The sequence below is a fragment of the Sceloporus occidentalis genome, unplaced genomic scaffold (assembly GCF_023333645.1).
Source record: "Sceloporus occidentalis isolate IW3139 unplaced genomic scaffold, rSceOcc1.0.p SCAF_293, whole genome shotgun sequence".
Classification (NCBI taxonomy): Eukaryota; Metazoa; Chordata; class Lepidosauria; order Squamata; family Phrynosomatidae; genus Sceloporus; species Sceloporus occidentalis.
This window is the reverse complement of record NW_028317273.1, coordinates 691,562-719,187: the sequence shown is the minus strand read 5'-3', so window position 1 is coordinate 719,187 and position 27,626 is coordinate 691,562. Positions and strand designations below refer to the sequence as shown.

General features: G+C 40.0%; 1 protein-coding gene across 1 annotated transcript; it reads right to left on the bottom strand.

Moving 5' to 3' along the window:
• Window positions 1-3,299: 3,299 nt before the first annotated feature.
• Window positions 3,300-25,373, bottom strand: LOC149275230 (putative ATP-dependent RNA helicase DHX35). The gene is made up of 22 exons (XM_089504873.1): window positions 25,334-25,373; window positions 23,843-23,970; window positions 22,960-23,052; window positions 22,389-22,466; window positions 21,988-22,092; window positions 21,665-21,726; window positions 20,890-20,959; window positions 20,353-20,412; window positions 19,595-19,707; window positions 19,350-19,446; window positions 18,682-18,840; window positions 18,292-18,502; window positions 13,388-13,512; window positions 12,862-12,916; window positions 6,949-7,044; window positions 6,743-6,837; window positions 6,376-6,453; window positions 5,793-5,922; window positions 5,348-5,429; window positions 5,160-5,231; window positions 4,835-4,946; window positions 3,300-3,344 (listed from the first exon to the last, which is right to left on the bottom strand). Exons 1-22 carry the CDS (start codon window positions 25,371-25,373, stop codon window positions 3,300-3,302), a joined length of 2,106 nt encoding a protein of 701 aa, XP_089360999.1.
• Between the last annotated feature and the right edge of the window lie 2,253 nt (window positions 25,374-27,626).

Sequence of the window (27,626 nt, the reverse complement as noted above, 5' to 3'; positions counted from 1 at the left end):
GAGACTGATACTGGTTTCCAAAGGGTTGATTACCAGTACTATTTAAATTTTTAATACTGTTGATCTGTTTTACTGTATTCTTCATTTCTCTCATTATGGCACAGTTGGCGACAGTCATGTGATGCCCACGTGTTGCCTTAATGGGTTAAACTGATTGTAAATTGTGAAGGTAATATGAAAGGTAAAGAAATCTCAAAGAGAACAAAAAAAAAAGCTATTCCTGGCGGCCGTTATGACAGTGCTGCTAATCTTCCGGTGGCCGGCGTTCCGGTTTATCTGTAGTGATAAGTCAGCCTCCTCTCTCTTTATAACTAGTTCTGGCCTTGAACATCCCGGCGTAAGATCGATACGGCGAAGGGGTCCCTTATATCTCTTGCTTTAAGTGCTTTTCGGTCCTTAATGCCGTTACTGATAAACGACCGCACGGAACGGCGTTTATTTCCTGTTCCAAAATCTTCTCTAAGCCTCTACATTTTCTCCCTCTAATTCTGTGTTTTACTGCCGCTGGCACCTGAGAATTTAAACAGTCAGACCTCCAGGCCGAACGCTGTGTGGTCGGCGACTACTCAAACCAGCCTGCCGCCCATAAAAAAAAAAGATACAGCTAATTTACTTAGCGAAAGGCCGCGTTAATTGCATTTCCATTGCTAATAACTATAACCGGACCCGCTCACCTCGCAATTTTCATGCAGCTTGCACTGTCCATACGAGAAAATGGAACATACTTATACATACTAACATTCTTAGACATTCTAACAATGAAATGTTTTTAGTTTATAGGCAAACAAGAAAATGTGGTCTCTGTCGTATTTTATTATATGACGCATAGGCTGGGGTCCTAGTAAGATGGGTTCACTGATCTTTGAATGCAGGGAAGGCAAAGGGTTACAGGGAGAAAGATGTCAGGAGGTTTCTGAAAAGGACACCTCTGTAGACATTGTGGTGCAGAGGGGTGAAAGTGTAACAAATATCCAGATCATTCCATGGATTGTTATGACGATTACGCTACTACTTAAAATAGAGACTAAAGGTATCAGCAGACAGATCACGTAATTATATAAAATAGATGAAGGACAGGGATCAAATGGGGTCACATGTTGAGCAGCAGAATGAGAGAAATAGGTTGCGGTTGTCATATTGCTACAAATGTTTCATTTAAATCTGCATTTCAAAGAGCTACAGCGCCACCGAGTGGATAGGAATATGCACTGCATGTACCATTCCCTTCCCTGGATTTACAGGCAGAAATCTTGGGGCCCAGTATAGACTTAATGCCTGGGCCTCCCTGTCCAGTATTTCTTCATGGCCCCCCCCTATAACTAACATGCATACATACTAACATGCAAACTCACTCTAACACTGTACACTTACATACACGCAGTCTTTCTCCTGCTTCTTCTCTCCCAGAAGCCACTAACCCTAGGCTCACCGCTGACACTCCAACACTATGTGCTAAGGTGTTAAGTGTTTCTGAGCATATGATGTTAGCATGTGTGTGTCTCTGTTACTGTATGTGTTAGAGGATGGGTATGTGTTATTGTATGGTGTAAGCATGTGGCCTGCGTGTTAGTATTTGGCATGAGTGTGTGTGTGGGTGTCAGCTGTAAGCAGTGGCACACACAATAACACCATAAACTGATGCATATAGATGCATACACACTGTAATCTAACATAACAACACAGTGATCACACATATACACACACACTCACACACACCTTCCCTTCTTACTTCACAGAGTTCTGTCTCCCATGCAGCTGTCCATGTAAAAAATGCCCAGGCCCCCTGCAAGATGGTTGGGAGCCCCAGGTTTCTCCTACAAACACAGTAACATACTTAGACATACTAACACACACTAACATTTTAACACACATACAAATATAAAATACACTAACAAACGTACACATACACACTGTGACATAACATGATACACACATACAGTTACATACACACAAACATGCATACATTACAATTACATACACACACACAGTAACATACTTATTGATTACTTACCTTTGTTTGCTCAGGCAGGGGTAGGCCGGTACCAGCACTTCTGCTCCCACCAGTTACCCATCTTGCCATCACCACATACTCATATTTTTACCTTTACACCCTCTACAAACGTGAATATGTTAATGCATGGGTCAGCAAATGTCACCCTCTGTCTGAAGTGATGAGGATGCATCCGCTTCTATGAGGAACACATGGATGGAAGGGAATGGCCAAGCTAATAAGATAAGGAGGGACGCCCCAAAGTAAGGTACGGGAAAAGCCACATGTCATTTAATTAAGGTTTATTTTGATAAAGGTCAGGTGTATATAAATATATATCTAACCAGCTGCTGCATGATGGGAATGGTAGTTCCACAGCTTCTGATATAGATAGCGCTGTCTTCCCAAAGAAGTTTATTAATTAAAACTAGAAATTTCCAGGCGAGTTAACATCTCGACTCAATGCTATCGCTGCGGATTATGAGAAGCCAAACCCACTGAGTTCGTCCTCCAAGAAGGGCCGAGCTGACCTATAATTTAATGTCGAGTGATTTTAAGTAACCCCCCCGCTTTAACTGTGTGGTGCAAGGATTATTGGGGGGGGGTCATATTGTACAAAGTATTTAATTATTTAGGGCATGATTTGTGAGTAAATTACTGTATTGGGTCAGGTAGACCAAAGTATCCGTAAACAGCGGCTCAGATCGACACAAGTTGAGCTCTTCTGCACTTGTGTGGCATCGAATGGTTTATTGCTTCATTGGAGGGATGTACACATATTTACAAGCACAGGAGCGGACGGACGGACGGGGGTCAGATACACAGACTACATTTAGAAATGATTGGGGAACTCTGTTCTTTTGTGGAATGAAAGGCAGAACCTGTTGACAAAGTGCTTACGACGCTTCACATGTCATCCGCTAAGTACGAAGTAGTTGGCTAAGCAGGCGATGGTTCATGGTTGAAGAGAACGCGGGGTGCGAGTGAGTGTCACCATATACACAGCGATGGCAATGAACCACAGAAATCATTTAAATCCCATTTATCGTTCAGTTGACCACTTTTCTCCTCCATTCATCATTTACAAACTTAAAAAAATAAAACGGCTTTCTGTTAATACATATATATAACTATATACGCCTAGGAATGGAGCCTAGGAGGTGAGGCAGCGCCAGACTGAGAAGGATCCCGTTGAGCGGTGACAAGTGACTCCACATTTGCTTCGAGGGTGGTGGGCAGATGTAGAAATGTCAGCGTTTTCTTGGTGAGCTCTGCCCCTGGGGGGGGCTGTGTAGGAACACGAGGGGCTTCACAAATTGTCCAGCTTGGCTCGCTTAGAGGACCGAGAGAGATGCTAGAAGGGGAAGGAAAGGGGAGGATATGTTTTAGTAGTAGTTGGTTACCGCCTTCACTGGATTGAGTGTCATGGCTCCAGTTCTGTCGAGGTATTTAATATTACTGTAATATGTGAAAATAATTTGTTTACTGTAAATTACACGTATAAAGATGTTTTTGGGGTAGGGTAGGAGCACCAGGTGCCACAGCAGGCATTATGGTGTTCGGCTCCCATAATGATCAACTGGATTCTCCGGTAGACTAGCTTACGCTCCAATAAGAACTGGTTTCAATGTGGGGGCCGTGTACAACGATTTAAAGGGACTTTAGGGGGTTACATCACTACAGAATGGGTTGCAGGCAGGCGATGACCTATAACATTTCAACTCACCCCATTAATCACATGTATTTGGGGGGGATTTGCCTCCTCGTGCAGGAGACGCTCACCCCAGTTGGTAGTTGGAAGGTAGGTGGGTAAGTGAAGTGTTTTTACTAGTCCTGCTACTGCAACATGTATGGATATTTCATGGAACGCATTCATATGGGCGCTTCCATTTCCATATGATTGGGTCTCTTGGCTGCGTCCCTCTTCAGAATAGACTAGTGGTATGTGGTGGACTGCTCATGCTCATGCTTATGAAAAGTCCGCCACCTACCACTAGTCTATTCTGAAGAGGAATCTGCCATTTCACTGGAATCTGTCATTTCAAATGCAGCTTAGTTGTCTGACAAAAGAGACCACAACAACATGAACTCAATAGCATTGGGTGTATATTAAAGTGCCGTAGCTTCACGGGCACACGCCAAGAGGCTCCCAGCCTCCCTGTGAAGCTACGGCACTTTAATAAACTGATACTGCTATTGAGATCGTGTCACTGTGGTCACCAGACCTTTCTCGTATAATACTGTCTGATTATTCCAACCTGAGCCGCTATAACCCACTTTAACCACTATCTTCTATAATTCTACAACTTCTAGCAAAGGGGAGGAACAGATTCAAATGAAGCAATCATTTTACAAGTAGGGTGACATCACATTACCAATATCGTTATTATATATATCATTATATAAAGGTTATGTATAAAAAGTGAGTCAGCTACAAAGCTGAAATAGTGGACTCATCTTCACAGTAACCAATGGAATCAGCTGGTGATTGGACCCCTCCATTGGTTCTATAACGATGACCCCGCTTTTCCAGATTAGCACCAGAATTATTTTTATACGTAACCCACATGTTTTTAACTCCACTTCCTAATGGGCTATAAACTCGCAAGAGCAGGGGCCTTTCTCCTTTGATTCATTTTGTAATACACTGGAACTCTACAAATGAAATGTAATGCAGTCGCTATATTGATCCACCAGGGGCAGTCTAATACAGAGAGCGGGCGTAGAGCGTAAGGTGAGGCTGCTCTGCTAAAAAGAGGGGGCAGATTACCGGGTAGTATAATATTTTGAATACCGGCTTGCATTGAGATACATTAATATTTGCAGCTTGAGAAAGAGACGTACCGTTCCCTGCTGGTAGAAGTGTGGTGCCAGCTCTAGTAGCCATGCTGACTCGACGGCCGTCACATCACGCATGTAGTATTTACTGGTCTGGATTACTTCGCTGAACAGGACCCTGCGGGACAGAGGCTTTTACCACTTAAGACTCACAGCACCCCCTCTTATTCCCGATGGAAAGCATCACAATACATCAGACAGGGCACGACCGTTAAGTGAGTGAAACAGAACGTTCTATCGCACTAATAAAACACTTGCAGAGCTGGCTAGAAATGTAAGGGCAAGATAATAGAAATGCTATAACCCCACAGTGACATCCGCAGCAACTCACCAGTTTGGAGGTTTCTCTGCATACAAAACAGACGTTGGGTGAATATGAAGCTCATGCCCGTCCCGAACGGTCCTTACGGAGAGAAGAGGGGAAAAAAAAAGGTACATTTTAAATTAATTTCATTTATGCTTGTATAGCCATAGTCACATTGACCCCGGCCGTAGACACCGTCTCATCTATCTCCGTACCGGTAGACTCCCGTGGAATGAAGCTTTGCAGCGTTGGCAAAGAATCCTGCCACAATACACCGCAGAATGGGATCCGGATCCCCTAGAAAATAAAGCACACAGGGGGGTAAGTAATGGGGCAGGCCCCCGTTTTCTTATTAAGAACCTTTAGTTTTTCACATCCAGGTTCATGCGCCAAGATCCCAGCCTTGGTTGTGGGTATCTAGTTAAGACATTGGGCATCTGAGCAAATTCACGTTTGAGAGAAACATCTTTGGTTGTCTATTATTACGCACGCCCGTGGTCTCTGAATGACTCGGTAGGCGGATTTTGGTGCAAAGTTTGATAAGTGCTGCTGTCGCCATAGCAACCAATAAAATCTTCCTGCTAGGATGCACCTCAATGAGTTGCTACGGAACCAAGACTGTTTTTCCCAAATAGTTTTTTCCCGCTGCAGTTCGCTCACCTTCGCTGGAGTTCTTGGGCACTTTGAACTTGCTGAGAAGTTTTTTTAGCTGCTCTCGGACGGTCACGGCTCTCATCAGTCCCTTGTAATTCAGGAAATGTTGCTGGCACCAGTGGGAGCTCTTGTTAAACTAGAGAAATCAGGACAAGCCCCGTCAATAACCCCGAGTCCGACAGTGGAACTGCAGCGCAAACAGCCGGATTCACCTGATGTGCCCCCAGCGAGTAAGTAAAGCATCTAGAAATAACTCTAATCCTCTCAAGCCCCCAGTCCCTACGTTTCACAGATCACTATTTTTATTAAACAGATGTCAATTATCCTCTATGCAAAAGAAAACTCTTATTTAAAGCAACTTCCCTAAGATGTCTGTATCTGTTAATATGCCGTAAATTGATATTTCTTAATAAAAGTTTGGTGCATCTTATGAAAAATACATGAACTAACTCAAGCTGTTCTTCCGCTGTGGATAGCAGATAGCCCCTTATGTACTTTTAGTAAATACTGTATATTTAGCGAACGCTAAATGCTTCGCTGGCGACCGGTCCCGATCCAGCCCGGTGTACTAATAGTTCTGATCTCTCACCTTGATGAAAGCCTCATACACGTTCAGCATGGTAAGATGGTCTCCCTCCTCCACTGCAAACTTACGGTGCTCTCTCGTCTAGGACAAAAAAAAGGAGTTTTAGGCTCAGAAACGCAGTCCCGTCCATTAGAAGAATACACCGCCTCCGGTCACCATTGTTTCTGCACTTGTTATATTAGTAAAAGTCATTATTTTGCTTGTTGCGGGCAATATCTCTCCAATTTATTTAGCACGATATTGTCCCATGGCACAGCTAAGTGACGAGTGACCCGCCATCTGATATATAAATATAATAAATATACTGAACCGTATGTTTTGGGCATTATTCCACTCGTGGAACCCATTTTACTATTTCCAGATTACTCACTGCCTGTGCTTTCTGGTTCGGGGGGACGACGAAGACGTTCTGAATCTGCATCATGGCAGCGATGCTTAAAATCTCAGCCGAGCATCCAAAGTTTCCTGTGGGGAGAGAAGACGATTCATTGTATCCATAGGGGATTTTCCACCCGTTACTCTTTCTAGGATTAGAAACATATATTTATATCATTAATCGTTCCTCTTTATCATTACCAGATTCCAGCAACATCTTGGCAAACATCGGATTAAGAGGGAACTCGGCCATCCGTACCCCAAGTGGCTCTGTTAAACGGCAGTGCTTATCCAGCCCTGAGAGATGAATAACAAAAAAGGACTATTTGGAAGAAAAGGTGCTACTAGACTCCAAACACAAGGAAAGCACGTGATTTAACACAGGAAGAAACTGCTCTCCGCGGCATCAAAAGAATCAAAGAATAATCTGGATGGGGGTGTCTTGACTGGGCACCAAGTAGCTCAACGACTAATACATACATTGTGAGGGGGCAAGGGCCACATACAGTATATATTCTTAATTTGGCTATCGGGATCATGTACATGTAATGGCTGATTTTACTTCAGATATTTTCTCAGTTTAAATTGTTGAGTTCGATGTCTTTAATGATAGCCGCCGCATAGATGGATTGTTTAGAATTTCCAATTGATGCGCCACAGAGCTGACAATCTCAACAAAGTACTGCGTTGGCCATTGGTGATATATATATATATATACTCTGTCCTGATAAAAGTAATTAAAAGACTGAAACGTTGACCCTAATGGAGCATCATTGCATTATTTACAAAGAAGACCTGATAGATAGATAGAGACAGACAGAGATATAGATGGATAGAGACAGATATAGAGATACAGATATAGATACATATAGATAGAGATATAGATAGAGATATAGATAGCTATAGATATACATAGATAGAGCGATAGATACAGATATAGAAAGAATATAGATACAGATAGCTATACAGATATATAGATAGATAGATACAGAGATATAGATAGATACAGATATAGATACAGATAGATAGAGAGAGATAAAGATAGATATAGATAGAGATAGATGGATAGATACAGATAGCTATAGATATAGATAAATAGATAGATAGATAGATAGATAGAGATAGATAGATATAGATACAGATATAGATACAAATAGCTATAAATAGAGATAGATATATATAGATAGATATAGATACAGATAGCTATAGATAGAGATAGCTATAGAGATATAGATAGATACAGATATAGATATAAATACAGATATAGATACAGATAGATAGAGAGAGAGAGAGATAAAGATAGATATAGATAGAGATAGATGGATAGATACAGATAGCTATAGATATAGATAGATATAGATACAGATAGCTATAGATAGAGATAGGTAGATAGAGATATAGATACAGATAGCTATAAATAGAGATAGATATATATAGATAGATATAGATACAGATAGCTATAGATAGAGATAGATATAGATAGCTATAGGATATAGATAGAGAGATAGATAGATAGATATAGATACAGATAGCTATAGATAGAGATATAGATCGATAGATATAGATAGCTATAGAGAGATAGATAGATAGATAGATAGAGATAGATACAGATAGAGATATAAATAGAGATAGATATAGATACAGATAGATACAAATAGCTATAAATATAGATAGAGATATAGATAGATATAGAGATATAGATAGCGATAGATATAGATAGATAGATATAGAAAGATAGCTATAGATACAGACAGCTATAGATAGCTATAGGATATAGATAGATAGATAGATATAGATACAGATAGCTATAGACAGAGATATAGATAGATACAGATAGATAGATATAGATACAGATAGCTATAGACAGAGATATAGATAGATACAGATAGATAGAGATAGATAGATAGATAGATATAGATACAACTAGCTATAGATATAGATACAGATAGCTATAAATATAGATAGCTATAGATACAGATAGATAGAGAGAGATAAAGATAGATATAGATAGATGGATAGATATAGATATAGACAGATAGATAAATATATAGAGATATAGATAGATATAGAGATAGATAGATACAGAGTTATAGAGATATAGATAGATATAGATACAGATATAGATACAAATAGCTATAAATATAGATAGAGATAGATAGATATAGATACAGATAGCTATAGAGAGATATAGATAGATATAGATACAGATAGCTATAGAGATATAGAGTATAGACAGAGATATAGATAGATAGATATATATAGATACAGATATAGATATAAATACAGATATAGATACAGATAGCTATAGATATAGATAGAGATACAGATATAGATAGATCTAGAGATATAGATACAGATAGATAGAGAGAGATAGAGATAAAGATAGATAGAGATAGATGGATAGATATAGATAGATAGATAGATAGATAGATAGATAGATAAATAAATAGAAATAGAGACAGAGATAGATAGCTAGATATAGATAGAGATATAGATACAGATAGATATAGATAACTATAGATATATAGATACAGATATAGATAGATTGATTTAGATAGATATATATCGATACAAATAGCTATAAATATAGATAGATAGAGATAGATACAGATAGCTATAGACAGATAGATAAATAAATAGAGATATAGATAGACTGATAGCTATAGATAGATAGATAGATAGATACAGATAGCTATAGAGATATAGATAGATAGATATAGATACAAATAGCTATAAATATAGATAGATAGATATAGATACAGATAGAGAGATATATATATATAGATAGATAGATAGATAGATATAGATAGATAGATAAAGATAGATATAGATACAGATATAGATAGCTAGATATAGATAGATAGAGATGTAGATAGATATAGAGATAGATATAGATACAGATAGCTATAAGATGTAGATAGATAGATAGAGATATAGATAGATATAGAGATATAGATAGAGATAGATAGATATAGATACAGATGGAGATATAGATAGAGATATAGATAGATATAGATACAGATATACATAGAGATAGATATATATAGATAAATAGATATAGATACAGATAGCTATAGATAGATAGAGATAAATAGATATAGATAGGGATAGATAGATATAGATAAATATAGATACAGATATAGATAGATATAGATAGATACAGATAGCTAGAGATAGATAGATAGATAGCTATAGAGAGATATAGATACAGATAGCTATAGATAGCTATAGAGATATAGACAGAGATATAGATAGATATATATAGATACAGATATAGATACAGATAGCTATAGATAAATAAATAGAAATATAGATATAGATAGATACAGATAGGTAGATATAGATAGAGATATAGATACAGATAGATATAGATAGCTATAGATATATAGATACAGATATAGATAGATTGAGATAGATAGATATATATCGATACAAATAGCTATAAATATAGATAGATAGAGATAGATATATATAGATACAGATAGCTATAGACAGATAGATAAATAAATAGAGATATAGATAGAGATAGATTGATAGCTATAGATAGATAGATAGATAGATAGATAGATAGATACAGATAGCTATAGAGATATAGATAGATAGATATAGATACAAATAGCTATAAATATAGATAGATATATATATATATATATATATATATATATATATATATATATATATATATAGATAGCTATAGATATAGATAGATAAAGATAGATATAGATAGCTAGATGATAGATAGAGATGTAGATAGATATAGAGATAGATATAGATACAGATAGCTATAAGATGTAGATAGATAGAGATATAGATAGAGATAGATAGATAGATAGATAGATATAGATACAGATATAGATAGCTATAAATATAGATAGCTAGATATAGATAGATAGAGATGTAGATAGATATAGAGATAGATATAGATACAGATAGCTATAAGATGTAGATAGATAGAGATATAGATAGAGATAGATAGATATAGATAGCTATAAATATAGATAGCTAGAGATAGATATAGATGGAGATATAGATAGATATAGAGATATAGATACAGATATAGATAGAGATATAGATAGATAGAGAAAGAGATAGATACAGATAGATATAGATAGATATAGATACAGATATACATAGATATAGATATATATAGATAAATAGCTATAGATACAGATACAGATAGCTATAGATAGGGATAGATAGATATAGACATAGATATAGATAGATGCAGATAGCTAGAGATAGATAGATAGATAGCTATAGAGAGATATAGATAGATATAGATACAGATAGCTATAGATAGAGATAGCTATAGAGATATAGAGAGAGATATAGATAGATAGATACATAGATAGATATATATATAGATACAGATATAGATAGCTATAGATATAGATAGATAAATAAATAGAAATATAGATATAGATAGATACAGATAGCTAGATATAGATAGAGATATAGATACAGATAGATATAGATAACTATAGATATATAGATACAGATATAGATAGATTGAGATAGATAGATATATTTCGATACAAATAGCTATAAATATAGATAGATAGAGATAGATAGATATAGATACAGATAGCTATAGATAGAGATAGATATATAGATAGATATATATATATAGAAACAGATAGCTATAAGATGTAGATAGATATAGAAAGATAGCTATAGATACAGATAGCTATAGGATATAGATAGATAGAGATATAGATCGATATATATATATAGATAGATAGATAGATATAGATACAGATAGCTATAGATAGATAGATAGATATAGATAGCTATAGATATAGATAGAGAGAGAGATAGATAGATAGATAGATAGATATAGATAGATATAGATAGATAGATACAAATAGCTATACATATCGATAGATAGAGATATAGATAGCTATAGAGATAGATAGATAGATAGATAGATAGATAGATAGATAGATAGATAGATAGATAGATAGATACAGATAGCTATAGATATAGAGATAGCTATAGATAGCTATAGATAGATAGATACAGATAGATAGATATAGATACAGATATAGATAGCTATAGATACAGATAGAGAGAGATAGAGATAAAGATAGCGATAGATGGATAGATATAGATACAGATAGCTATAGACAGATAGATAAATAAATAGAGATATAGATGGAGATATAGATAGATTGATAGCTATAGATAGATAGATAGATAGATAGATACAGATAGCTATAGGAGATATAGATAGATAGATAGATAGATAGATAGATAGATATAGATACAAATAGCTATAAATATAGATAAATAGATATAGATACAGATATATATATATATATATATATATAGATAGATAGATAGATATAGATAGCTATAGATATAGATAGATAGATAGATAAAGATAGATAGATACAGATAGCTAGATATAGATAGATAGAGATGTAGATAGATATAGAGATAGATATAGATACAGATAGCTATAAGATGTAGATAGATAGAGATATAGATAGAGATAGATAGATATAGATACAGATATAGATATAGATAGCTATAAATATAGATAGCTAGAGATAGATATATATATAGATAGATATAGATGGAGATATAGATAGATATAGAGATATAGATAGAGATATAGATAGATAGAGATAGATATAGATAAATAGATATAGATAGGGATAGATAGATATAGATAAATATAGATACAGATATAGATAGATATAGATAGATACAGATAGCTAGAGATAGATAGATATAGATACAGATATACATAGAGATAGATATATATAGATAAATAGATATAGATACAGATAGCTATAGATAGATAGAGATATAGATAGATAGATATAGATAAATAGATATAGATAGGGATAGATAGATATAGATAAATATAGATAGATAGATAGATAGATAGATAGATAGATAGATATAGATAGCTAGATACACACAAGTGCTGTTTAGTATGGCTCAAAGGGCAGATAAATGCAATTTATACAAAGACAGAAAGTGCCACCCAATGTACATGAGTAGTACATACAGGGTCCTGTTCCTACAAGTAGACGCAATGGGTGGTCTAAGTGCACTCATGCTTCACCCAAAGATGTCCAGACCCCCAGACACCGGTGTACTTACCTCCTAAAGCATAGAGCAGTTCCAAAGCCTGGACCATTGACTGTGCGGGGGGCGGCTGGAAAAGACAGAGGAGGGGAAATTATACAAAACCCATTCGCTAAATGTTTCCCAGGTCAAAGTAATATTCCTGTATGAAGAAGGGGGCAGATTTCCACAAATGCAATTCTTATTGGGTTAAGGATGCAACATCATGTAAGCGGCTCTCAATCAGGGGGTCTCAATAGTTATTGATCCTGGACTATACATGTCTGTTTATATATTTTATTAAATAATTCTTTGGAGAAGATTTAAATCAAATTTTTTGAAGGCTTCCTTACTACTCTGTGTGTGTGAATGCATTACAGATATCATTTATATTTATTTTCTATTGATTTATATACTACATTATGGTGGGTTTGTGTTTTGAGTGATTTCAGTGATTCTGTATTAAGTCAGCAAAGGGAAAAGTGCGCTTCAACTTTAGAACAAATACACAAAAGGTATCCAAGCGTTTGGGCCCCTCGAGCCCCCCGCCTTCCACACCTACCGACAGAAAGGGGAAACGCAGAACGTTGTCTATGCCGAGAGCTTTCAGCTGCAAGATCACCGGCGACAGGTTACTCCTCTGCATCTCCGGTACCGTGGAAGGGGGTAACTTATGGAAATCTTCCTCTGCGGGAAACAAAAAGATGAGCCTGTGTTAGCAATAAGAACATTACAGACAGTGGCGACTCTAGCAACAATATATAGGGGGGGCACACAAGATACCACAGTCAAACTGGGGGGGCATTAATAATTTCCAAAAGTAATGTGCTATGGAATTATACTTTTGTTATTGGGCTAAAATAATATCATTCAACATGGGAAGCCTGAAGCCACAATTGAGTGCGACTAATCCTTGAAATAAATATTATAACACAATAAATAACTTTTCCACTAAATTATTTCAGGGCCTTGAATGTTTTGTCCCCTGAAGTCACTACAACTTCAAGAGGGCATTTTATCTCTGCATAAATATAAATTAAATAATTCCTACTGTAAGTTAAGTGCCAGGAAACAGATGACCAAACACACACACCAACACAGGCTCTGCCACACCAACACCCAGACCCACACACCAGGACAGGCTCTGCCACACCGACACCCAGACACACACACACCAGGACAGGCTCTGCCACACCGACAACCAAACACACACACACCAGGGCAGGCTCTGTCACACCGACACCCAGACACACACACCAGGACAGGCTCTGCCACACCGACAACCAAACACACACACACACCAGGACAGGCTCTGTCACACAGACACACACACCAGGACAGGCTCTGTCACACCGACACCCAGACACACACACACCAGGACAGGCTCTGTCACACCGACACCCAGACACACACACCAGGACAGGCTCTGTCACACCGACACCCAGACACACACACCAGGACAGGCTCTGTCACACCGACACCCAGACACACACACCAGGACAGGCTCTGTCATACCGACACCCAGACACACACACCAGGACAGGCTCTGCCACACCGACACCCACACACACCAGGACAGGCTCTGTCACACCGACATCCAGACACACACACACCAGGACAGGCTCTGTCACACCGACACCCAGACACACACACACACCAGGACAGGCTCTGCCACACAGACACCCACACACATCAGGACAGGCTCTGCCACACCCACATCCAAACACACACACACACACACCAGGACAGGCTCTGACACACTGACACCCAAACACACACCCTAGGACAGGCTCTGCCACACTGACAACCGAACACACACACACCAGGACAGGCTCTGCCACACCAACACCCAAACACACACCAGGACAGGCTCTGCCACATCAACACCTATACACACACACACACACCCGAGGACAGGCTCTGCTACACTGATAACCAAAACACACAAACAGCAGGACACAATCTACGTCACAGACGTCTACATCAGAATGGATTTTTCACACTGCATTGTCGTTTATACCCCCCTTAGTGTTTTTGCCCCTTGTGTATTGATGCCCCTGCTGCCCATATATATTAACATTAGCCCCAGTTGCCAATAGCAGGTATAGATCAACACATTAACACACAAACCAAGCTTTGCATGTATAGATCAACTGAAATTCACTTGTGATCTCAAATAAACAGAATCAGACATACAAATCCTGTATTTGCAGGTATACAATAGTATATGAAACGTAGCATTGCAGGTATAGATCAAATAAATACATGGAAACAGCATTGCAGGTATTAATCAACTGAATAAGACATATTAACCCTGTATTTGCAGGTATACATAAGTAATGTATGGAAACATAGCATAGCAGATATGGATCTACAGAATAACACAAACCCAGCTTTGCAGGTATAGATCAATTGGAATTCACATAAAAACACGTCATTTAAAGTTGCACACCCCAAAGCCAGCCCTGGCGTCCACACTGCCCACACAGCAATCACACTCCTATCATACCCAGGCAACCAGTAAATGCTGGTACCTAGGCATGATGGGACTGTGCTTGCTGTGGTTGCTGTTAGCAATCACACTCCTATCATGCCAAGTCAGCCAGTACATGCTGGTACAGGGTGGCTGTAAGTGATGTGCAGACCCCATACTGCTGGCAGCATCAATACACAAGGGGGGCAGCTAGCTAGGTTTTGGCATGCACTGGCTGACTTGGCATGATAGGAGTGTGATTGCTAACAGCAATCAAAGTCCCATCATGCCTAGGTTCCAGCACTTACACATCCAACCAGTAAATGCTGGAACCTAGGCATGATGGGACTGTGATTGCTGTTAGCAATCACACTCCTATCATGCCAAGTCAGCCAGTACATGCTGGTACAGGGTGGCTGTAAGTAATGTGTAGACCCCATACTGCTGGCAGCATCAATACACAAGGGGCAGCTAGCTATGTTTTCAGCATGTACTGGCTGACTCGGCATGATAGGAGTGTGATTCCTAAAAGCAATCACAGTCCCATCATGCCGAGGTTCCAGCATTTACCGGTGGGATGTGTAAGTGCTGGAACCTAGGCATGATGGGACTTTGATTGCTGTTAGCAATCACACTCCTATCATGCCAAGTCAGACAGTACATGCTCGAGGTGCGGCCCGCGTAAGATCGGTTGCCCTGGCTGCAGATCTTACGCGGGCCGCACCTCGAGGTCTCGCGGGCCGCATTTGGCCAGCATGTTGGACGCCCCTGCCTTATTACTTTCTAACCCCCTCTCCCTCCCTTATCACTTTCTAACCCCCTCTCCCTACTCACTATCTACCCTCCCCCTTTGTAGTTGTCTCACCTTTAGGCCCAGCGACGGGAGCACGAGGCTTCTGTCTTCGTTCTCTGCTGCGGTGGCCGCTGCTTCACCGCTGAGCGCCGAAATATGACGTCATATTTCGGCGCTCAGGATGAAATGCCGGCACCGCGACGGAGGTAGAGGCTTCGTGGAGGAGAATGGGGGGCGCCGAGCGGTTGCTAGGCGCCCCTCTCTCTCCTCCGCATAAAAAAATAAAAAATAAAAAGACAGGATTTAAAGTCGCATTGCGACTTTATTCCAAATTCGGCAGGGGGGCAACACCTGTAGCGACGCCACTGATTACAGAGTAACCCACAACAAACACTACATTAAACCTGTTTACGTGACATTCAAATAAATGGGGGTTCTGATAAAAAAAAAAATATGAAGGTTCTGGGTACTAGCTTGCCAATTGCGTTACCCAACAGTACTAACATTTAGACAGTTAGGACTTGAAATGTACGCCCTGTTCAACCTGTATGCAAGACGGGAATTCGGTTATGAACACCTAAGCACAAGCAGTGACCCTTCGTGGGTTCAGCATAGAATATAAACAGTAGCGACATTCTGGGCTTCCCGATATCCTGCTAATTCACCCCGAGATTACACAAAAAAAACTATTCTGGAACTATATCAGACCCCGAGGGCTCCGAGGGCAGATTGCTGGAACAAGTTTCAGTAACACAGGTTCACCATACCGTTTTATAACACAACCAACATCAGACTGTATGGTGACAGATTTAAAATACACACAAAAAGATACTGTTACCAAAAAAAGTCAATGCACGGGAATTGTCCTTTACGTTACTTAGGGCATGTTTTGGTAGAAAAGGTAATTCTGCGGAAAGCTATTTTAAAAGTCTTGGCGCCACGGGAATAAATGGAACGGTCCATTCAATATGAATGTTTTATTGGTTGCTATGGTGATAGAGGGGATTTATAAAAGCTTGCAGCAGACATTATAAGTGTCATTCCGTACAGACAAAGAAAACCGACGTCTTGTGTTATAATCGCATGTCTGCCCCAGTAATTGGTTAGCAGAAATGCATTAAATAATGAGATTTCCTTATTCCTGCTGTTTCGTGACAATAGGTAACGCGTTCTCCTGGTCTATGACATCATCCACCCTCCAGGGATGTTACAATAACCCAATTCCACCGAGCCGTTGGTGTTATTTGAAATATCAATAGAAGAAAAGCACAGCGGGGAAAAAAAAACAAAACGGTTGCTTGCTTCCATTTGTTGGTTTTAAAAGTCGCAGGGATACACGCCCCGTGATGCGAGCGAGGGGCATGACGGAGCATGAGTTGGATTACTCGTGATGACACGCGATCCGTACGGGAAGCGGTCATAGCCTCAGGCAGATGGGAGTGGAGGAGCACATGGGACAAGAGGGAGAGACAGGGAACGGGAGGATATAACTACTGACGACTAACGATAAAGAGAAGAAAAGACTTCAGGAGACTGTAATATGCTGAGAGACCGGAGAAAATACAGAAAACAAACAAGAAAAAGATAACATATCATAACACAGACAAGAAAAAGATAATAGAGACAAACATGACAGCAGAGAGAGAACAGGGAGAAAACAGACAGAGAGGACATTAGAGCCATGGATGGCTACAGCCAAGTATACTAACTGTGCAGGCAATGGCATTATATAAAGCCATGCTACATTCTATAAGGGATCTTATCTTCATACTGGTTGGACCATTCCATTGGTTGCTATGGTGATAAAACCACTTTACAAACTTTGCAACAGGATCCCTTTTTATACATAACTCCCGCAGAAGTGGTGGATGTAACTTGAGAGCATATTTAAAGTGGAAGTAAAGTGTTTTTTCCCCCTTAACAAAATTATTAAAGAAACCTGGCACATACATTGAGATTTTTGGCACATAGTCCGAGGTATGTCTGGAAAAATACAGATAAGAGTATGCGGAGAGACAGATGGAAACGCGTATCAGGTGAACACGATGCAAAGGATGCCTTAAAGGTGCTATCCCACTTATACAAAACAAGAATAAATAGTTCCGACTGATACGTATTATTGTGTGTGTGTGTGTATATATATATATATATATATATACACACACACACATCTCTATCTCCATGGGAAATAACTTATTACCTGTGTAAAGCCGGTAGCACTGCCCAGAGCGGTTCCTCCCACTGCGTCCCGCTCTTTGATTGGCTGAAGCTTGGGACACGGGGACCAGGACCAGAGACTCGACGGCGCGTTTGGGGTCATATGCTCGTAGTTTGACAAAACCACAGTCTATGACGAAGGAGATGCCGTTGATGGTGATCGAGGTCTCTGCAATGTTAGTAGCTACCACCACCTGGAAAGGACACGGAATTATAGGCGTAAAGCACAGGCAGTGGCACTCTATCACGACAAATAAAACAGAATGTGCTTCTGCCTTCACCCCAAGAACACTCAATAAGTAGCATATAGTATTGCACACAAATCACAACAGCAGCGTCACAGACAGTCCAAGGATCGAAGCGTTACACGTACCTTTCTGACGCTGTGAGAGACCCTCTCAAACACTTTCATTTGCTCCGAAGCAGGGAGTCCTGCATACATAGGGAGGACACGTAGGTGTCTCTTCATCCCCGAACGAGAAAGCATGCGGGCTTGTTCCACCAACATGGACACCACGCTCTCAACTTCTTCCTGCCAGACAACATCATATGAAATCATGGTAAGAGAATAGGAAGAAGTACAAAAGAAAAACCAAAAGGGAAAATATGCAATAAGGTGGCGGGAGGGGAAAAAAAAAGCAGGGAATGAAAACAGAAGGGGATAAAAGAGAACACGAGACAGTTTAATGGAAGGAGGAAGATATGAGAAAGGGAGAACCAAGCAGAAATAGAGGAGAGAAACTGCAAAAGGAGAAAAGAAACCCATACAATTGTTTATACGCATTCCCTGGACATGTCGATTCCCAGGGAGGGGGAACTTTCAACTCACAAACTTCTCTACTAATTGTAAAACACTATGAAATCAGCTGATGTTCTCCTGCAAGAAGAGATGACCTGCCCTGCACATTGTCTTAGATGGCATTGGAGTCATGAGCCCATAATATAAATAGTGAAGCCGGTGAGTTGAAATAAACTCCTTTCCATAGGATACTTTATATCTCGTACGGTTCGTGTTTCAGGAGAAAAAGGAGCTTTTCTCACCTGGCCGGTCAGGAAAGCCAGAATATCCCCTTCCACGTCACCCTGGTGAATCTTCATCACTGTCTGAACTGTGGACTTTAAATAATCAGGAACTGGGCTGAGGTCATATAGATGAAAAAAAGGGCAGTAAGTAACAGAATGTGGGCAACAGAAAGGTATTAAAATTACTTAATAAGCCTATATACTGAGGCCAGTTTGCCGATAGTGTTTGTTTAAACCAAGAGGGTTAAAAAGGAGATCCTAACCTCTGTGTATAAAAAACGTCTACAGGAAAAGTTCTCCCTTCCACGGTCAGGATGACGCAGGTGTCCCTGCTGGGGTCATTCGTATCGTTCTGGTTGAAGAAAGCCTTGAATTTCTATGGAATGGTTAAAAGAAACAGCACTGGAATCACAACTGCAAAAAGCAAAGACTTTATGGAAAAAGTTGGAGGACACAAGAACAAGATACAAGCAAACAGTGGATTTTTTTTCCACTACAGCAGGATTTTGCAGGGAAGTTGCAGTTTCCATTCCTCAATTTGCAATATTCATGGAGATTAAAGGAATGAAAGAAGTTCACACAATGAACTACACATTATGCAGGTCCAGATCAGCCCTTCTTTCCTGGTTTTGCTTAATTAAGTTGGTGACTTGAAACCCTTCAAATTCCTACTTTAGTGAAAAAGAAAAAGCGAAGCAGAGGTTTAAGGTTGGGAAAACCAGTAGAGGCTTAAGCCAAATCCCGGACACTGGCCAACTAAGCATAACCACATCTTGGACCGGCTCAAGCACCCCCTTAGGCAGTAGGTGTGGGTCTTCAGGTGCATGCAGGGTCCTGCGGTTTGGACACCAGCTCCAAAGTTTATCCCAAGTTCACGCTACGGCCCTGATAGCTCCCCCACGTCTAGTGATATAATGCAGCATGCATGAGAGACAGGGTGCAGCCAGTCACGCCGTGTGAGGGGTTCATGTTATATATAAATAAATATATAATAATAATAAGCCCTCCTTGCAGTGATTACCTCGGCATCCAGAGTCGCTGAAGCTATAATCAGCCTCAAGTCCCCTCTTTTCTTCTGAACCTGAAAAATGAAAACAGGGGGATGATTCTGATCAGCGTGGGAATAAATGCAGGAGGACTGGAGTCAGACATTGGCAACCGGGCTGCGTCTTCTAATAGTCATGGGGAAATGCACCGGTATATGTTCATCTTTACTAAAGACATTGTACATCTAGTGTTAGGGGAAAGTTTTTGAATCTTATATTATTATGCTCTATAGTTCCTGCTTTATAAGTAATCGCGTGACCCATGAATGAATCATTTTAGAGATTATGTTTTAGCTGAATGATAGAAAAATCAAAAAAAGCAGAATTCCTCTTTATAGTTACAATGTTATTCAATATGACGTTTTCATGGATACGCTAAAGTCTTACTTGCAGAATAAGTTCCCGGGGCTCACCTTTCTTAACGCACAGGTTAGGAAGCGGAAATCTTCGCATCTCCTGCAAGCCCCCAGGTTTTTAACCCACTCAACGTGTGCCCCTTTTTTTTTTCTTACCTTCTTGAGGAGGCCAATGGCAATATCTGTGTAAAGGGTCCGTTCGTGAGCTTCGTCCAACATGAGCACACTGAGAATTCAGTAGAAACAGTTAGGCTTCTCATATAGACAGCAAACGGCTGTCCTGCATACAAGAAAAGACCCAGGACTAAAGGTTTAAACGATTACAGAAGGAAAAGATGGAGCCAAATGGTTCTTATCTGCCAACAAATTCTGGTTCTATCAAGATACACCTTATTAAGCCTCAACATAGTCTACTGTTAGACTATGGGAGGTATAGGTACTGCCAGTAATCTATACCTCCCATAAACCTCTGCCACTCGTTCTGTGGTCCGCCGTGGCAAAGAGTTATAGGTATTAATAGTCTTCTCAATGCCCACAAAATACTATATTCCTATAAAAAAGCACTCAGGTTCCCCCAGAAATGTTAATATACATGAAAAAAAGTTGCCTACACCTTCGTATTGTCATTTCTATCTAATTTATTTAACATTTGTACTTTCAGAGTCTTTCAGAAGAAAATTTACTTTGTCTTTTTTTTTTTTTTTTATTCAGATTACTTGTTTGTTGCTTTTAAAGAAAGCTACATGGGGATATTTCTATGTATTCACATAGGGAGAACTGGGTTTTAATAATACGATACATTTCCTTGTATGACCTGTATAGCGATCAGTGAAGAATATTAAAAGAAAAACCATGGAAGTGCAACAAAGTAACTCAATCCCCAACCGTGTTATATTAAATAAAGCAGCAAGGAGAATATTGGCCACCTCACCTGTATCTGGTTAGCAGAGGATCAGACATCATTTCTCGGACAAGCATACCATCTGTAAGAAACTGTGAAAAACCAGGATAAAGAAGAATTATGGGAAACAAATTACATTTAAAATGGAAGATCTTTAGTGGCGCTAAAGAATCTGTTGGCGGTCCATTATAAACATTATACAACGTACTGCATTTCCCCACTGAAGTAATTGAAGATTCAGCAGAATTCAGGAGGACCTTTATAACCTTTGTAAAACATTAAATACTCCAAACTACACACATCTTTCTAAATGCTCCCCAGGAGGTGAAGACCACATAATCCACCAATCTCACCTTTATACGCGTGGCTTGTGGGTCAGTACAATCATCAAACCGTATGCAGTATCCAACCTCATGTCCCAACAAAGCCCCGCGTTCTTCAGCCACTCTCCCTGCCACCTGGCACACAAAATGATTAGTTACATGAGAGACTCATAACACAAACAGCCATAAATTTGACAGACAGACCGGAGTAGATTGGAGAACATTTGATTTGCCAAAGCATTTGTTTAAATTGTATTTTATTTCATGTATTCCTGTACGTTTCTGGATTCCAAGTGGCTTAATAAATATTATATATAATAGAAATATTATCAGCAAAACACACTTCCTTTTTTCAGACCGTCTCCTTTCCAAAAGTAACCCTTTCATCATTATATACATTATATGTTATATACACATATAGGGTAGCTTACCGACACCGCTGCCACTCTGCGGGGCTGCGTCACCCCAACAACCCTCCCTTCGGCCGTCCATCCAGCCTCGGTCAGGTACTGTGTGCGGAGTAGACAGGAAAAGTGTGGAACCAAAGCTTAACATATTTTTAGGATCACCAGGCTGGACTTGCTTTAGATTCAGTCTAACTGTACAAGAGGCTGAGAAACACTGCCATGTAATGCCCGACTGCTTTAGATTAGGTATGAAACCAGAACAGTGTTGCATAGAGTATAACTAAATCCCACCAAACCAACAATCAGGGACAGCACTAATGACAGAGAGGAAAGTCCAGGGACATTGACATGTTTCATGCAAATATGTGATAAATCAAAGGCTTATTTGCTCATCTGATGGCTTGGAACACGGTGGCCATACCGATGTGAAACCACTATAGGGGGAAGAGGTTCCCTACAAATAATCTCTTTTACTGAGTTAAATAACGTTATACACAGAGAGGACAACAAGATGTAAAAGCTATCATATTGACAGCAAATCACTACAATCCCCAACTTATAAAAAGCAGGTTTTTGACTCAAAATTGCAACCTACCTGTGGGATCTGGGTGCTTTTCCCGCATCCCGTCTCTCCAATGATGACCACAGTCTGGTAATTTTCAACTAAGTATAGGATATGATTTCTAAGCTGAAGAAAGAAAATAAAAGAGCAATAAGTGAGAGTTCAGCCATAGCGATGGTCAGCCATAAAAGCAGTGAGGCACTAATTACGGATGGACAGTTGTACTACCTTACCCTTCCTCCAGCTCCTGCTTTAGAGGAATAACACATACATAGTGAAATCATAAAGCATCATTTTATTGCAATGTGATCTGCTTTCCAAAATAACCATGCATGGAATGGTTTAGAATTTAAATATATTTACAGAACTGATTTCCACATTATTCTCTATAAAGCAACAATATTTCCAATATGATTAGCAAAAACAACAAAGACATTTCTAAATGACCCCAAACTTTTGAACGGTAGTGTATATTTAACAAATGTCAGCCTTTAATGTCATTAACATAATATACTCCAAATCCGCTGGGCCAGGACCAAAAGGGTGCTTAAAATAAGTGGAAATGAGTTGGCTTAATACAAAAAGGTACAAAAACATGAAGTTTGGGTATTCCCTAAAGAGACCTGCATACTTTTGGATATCCAAGCTTTTGAATGAAATAAAATATTGGATTAACTTGTTTTCAGGCGAGGACATGCAGAATACCCAGCCTGGAGTTAAACACAACTCACCAAAAGTAACTCAGCGACTTCTTGTTGAACAAATAACCCATGAATGGAGCAGCGTGGGTTAATTCGGGGAAATGTAAACACCTTTCAGTGATTGGCTGATCTTAGTGGGGTCTCACACATATTGATAGGAAGACCCCCTTCAGTTTATGGAGTTTAGCTGTACCCACCAGTACTCCCCATGTTACCTTAAACACCGGCAGCTTCTGTCTCTGTTGCTCTATGGAGAGGGAAGCGTGCGGGTTATAAATGACAGAGGAGGCTTCTGCGATACTCTGCCTCTCCTCCGCGATGCTGGCTCCGGGACCCTCTGTACCTGCAACACAAACAGGAGGACTGGATTCTCATGCAATATATATATATATATATATATATATCAATCATAACAGCATACAAATAAAAAACGGATGAAATCACCATTTAACACCATAGACGGAGCATCACAGCGCCGCGGCAGACCTAGAGATAATGCATGAATCGAAATTCTGGTGCACGGTGGTAAAATGTGATGCAATCACCATAGCAACCAGCAGATGTCCATGCAGACTGCCCCACTTTTAGTAATCTGCAGTCATACCCCTTGATGAATTGTGCAGGATTTAGGAAGAATTAGACATTCGAATAGATGGACTAAGGGTGATGGGAGTTATAAAAAGTGCATCAACTTTATTTGCTGTATATATTTTTGGGATTGTTAGCACCCGGGCATATTACAACTGCTTCCAGTCAAGTGAGTGCGTTACACATTCTATATCTTTTGTGTGTGTATATATACAGGACATATATATATATATATATATATATATATATATATACACACATATGTCAAATGTGATCGTAGCATGATTGCTCCACATTTTGGATTTAACCCCTAGTGTGTTCTTTAGGCAGAACTCCTGCTGTCATCTCGAAATCACATGTTTTATTATACTAAAACGTATTAGTGAGGCTGTTGACAGCGGACACTAGTCAATGATCTTGCCCTAAATTACTGAAACCACTCTACTTACATGTTTATCACAAAATGTATTACTGCTTGAATAAGATTGTAAGCTCCTTTGCACGGGCCCACCTCACCTCTCGTTACTTAAGTCAAATCGTTATGTTATGTAATGCATACCCTACATGTCCTGTCCTGTTTATGCATTGTACAGCGCTCCGGAATATGATGGCGTTATATAAAACAATAAATCACTATAATAAAGGTGGCTTCATTTTTTCAAAAGTACTGTTAGGAAGTCATCGCAATAGGACACGGTGATGACTATTAAAGGGTTAATACTCAGGCTTAGCTCCTGTAGAAAGTTCCCAGTATTGTGCACTCACCCTCCAGTGAGTTAATACCCCAAAGGAAGCACACACCCTGCTAGCCTCGAGGGGGTGATTCTGGCCCCCTCTGAATGGCAAAGGCCGGAAGCTTATTCCTCATGAATGAAACACGTACGGAGTGTGAGTGCCTCACTCACTGGACGGGGAGTCTCCTCCAATAGCTGCAAGATTACACAGCCCCGGGAGTCTCCCCCTAACCGAGTCCAGCCGTTGAAGGCCGAGGCTCGGAACAGCTTTCTCCAAGCTCAGGGAGCTCGGTGTTAATCACTAAATGCCCTGCATAGCATAAGCCGACGGTACCCACATCCTCATAAACCAGAAACACCCGGTGCCCATTATACAAGCCTTACCCGGCTTCCAGAAGCGAACCGGCCCCACGGGCGCCGCCATCTTTGGTGAGGGCTCACGCAGAGCGCTAGGCTACAAGATCGCATGCGCGTGGCAATAGGAAGAGCCTAGCCGGTTACCATGACTACACACAGGCTTGGTAGGCATTCCTACTATAACAGTGCATGAAGACTCCATTCATTGTTTACACAACCTCCACGTTGTATTCCAGTGGTTGTACCACAGCAACTCCCATCACCCTTAGTCCACAGACTGTTTTTAATTCCCATCTTTTTATTTATTTTTTTACATTTCCACCATTCCTGCCAAGTAAACTTGTTGAGCAGATGCATCTTGTGGCCTGAGGGCTGCGGTAGAAAGTTGAAGGCTCAACAAGCATGGCGTGACCCTTTATTACAACATCAAGTGTAGAGGGGCAACATTTGTACCCTACAGGCATAGCCTGATGCCTGCAGACCCAAGCGAGGGACATTATTTTAACTGAACGCTTAACGTGCCACCGCAAAACGGGAAGAGCTCGTCCTCAGCTTGCGTGGACCCGCTCCGCGGGTAGCGGATTTAAGACTTCTCGTCTCCCACCTCACCATCCACCCGACTCCTTCCCATATTTAAGCAGAGACGTGATAAAAGTCATGTTTTATTACACAGACAACCATATAGAACATACAAACAGTTACAAAATCAAAAGCATAACGTTGTTACACGCTTACCCCAAAATACACACTATCCTCGAACACCGGCTATAGTGCCCGCGGCTAACGGCTTATAGTGTCGAGGACATTATCAATACAGCGCATGCCCCTCTACCAATTAAATAAAAACACTTTCTATTAAAAACGCGTCTATTACCAGCTATCCACCCTTTAAAAAGATTTAAAAAAACTACAGGTCAAAAAAGTAGGTAAAACATTTAAAAGCGAGTACCGTGTAAAACATGATGAAAGCAGCACGTAACCTTAGTGTTGCGAAAGTGTTTGGAATACACGGCCACAGAGGCTGTAATACACGGAACATACATGTTTTATCGCAGTGTCTAGTGTTTGACATTCTCAAGCAGATGGCATTGGATGTTGGCCAAAGCAAACAGACATGGCAGCCATTGAGCCACTGGGGAGGATCGATAGACACTTAAGCCAAATGGACCACCACCGGACTGGGGAGTTCAACTGAAGAATTCAATTGAGGCAGAGCCCCCCAGACCTTTGCCCGATGCGACCAACAGCTGCAAGTTTTTTTTTTGCCAGCAAAGAGCTTACTATTCACTATAATAAAAACAGCTAGTGTCTCCCGGATAAAGAGTTAGTGTTGCATAAAGCAAAGAGTTACCTACAACTCACCGTTTAGCGAATCGACCCCAGTGCATAAAAAAAACCTCCTCTTTACATTTTTCTGCAGAGTTTCTCCCCCCCCCCCCCACCGCATAGAATTCTGGATTAGTGGCCCCAATAAGCCAATATGAGAAGATCTTACCACGCTCTACCCCTTCTGGGGACAGAAAATAAAACATGTAAAACCGGTGTATTTTAGTCCAATAGATTTGTGTAAACTGTAAAGCGTAGTCGTGTTTAAAAAGCAGCTTGGTCAGGAAAGCAATCTACTTCCTTAGGAAGTATCAGACTTCACAAAGAAATATTCGGAAACGTAGCACATATATATATATATATATATATATTAAAAAAAAAAGGGGACGCTTAACCAACGGCATACAGTACGTAAAGAAACACGAAGCATCACAATTCTAAGATTTCACAAAAATAAGTGTTTTTGACAAGTAGGAAAGGAGCAAATATTATAAAGTCTGTATTAAAAACGGGGGGGGGGGGTTAAAAATCTCTTAGAGTTATAAATACACACGAGGTTAACCTGAAGCATTACAAAGCAGGTGACAAAATAAAGTCATATCGCTCGTTCTATCCACAGCTTTAATGGAAGGTAGTCTGAACTTGCCCCTTTTTGCCTCAGGGGGGGTTCAGAATTTGTCATACCTGCTGATGTCGGCATACCTCGGCTCTACATTTTTAATGCTTTAGGGAAAATAGTGTGTTTGTGGGAGCATTTCTGATGGTACTGATAGTGTACAGAAGCTAGTGTCATACTGAAATGAAAGATTTAATCTAGATCACAAGAGTAGTGAACCCCAGAGGGTATTTGACATTAGAGGTAAAGTGCCATGAAAACAGCAGAGTTTCAGTAGACCTTGAGGAGTTTCACCAAGATATTTCCTCATTTTGAGTTCAAAAATCGACTGATGCCCAAAAAGTATAGTCAATTTTCTAGGCTTATTCTGCTGTGCTT

Bases quoted from the DNA above. Each gene is read 5' to 3' on its own strand.
- LOC149275230 (XM_089504873.1), bottom strand. From the start codon at position 25,373: ATGGCGGCGCCCGTGGGGCCGGTTCGCTTCTGGAAGCCGG. The intron at 22,093-22,388 runs GTAAGCTACCCT...TTTGTGTGCCAG, and splicing joins GCAGAGTGGCAGCGGTGTCG to GTGGCAGGGAGAGTGGCTGA. The intron at 12,917-13,387 runs GTAGGTGTGGAA...TGTCTTTTCCAG, and splicing joins TGCGTTTCCCCTTTCTGTCG to CCGCCCCCCGCACAGTCAAT.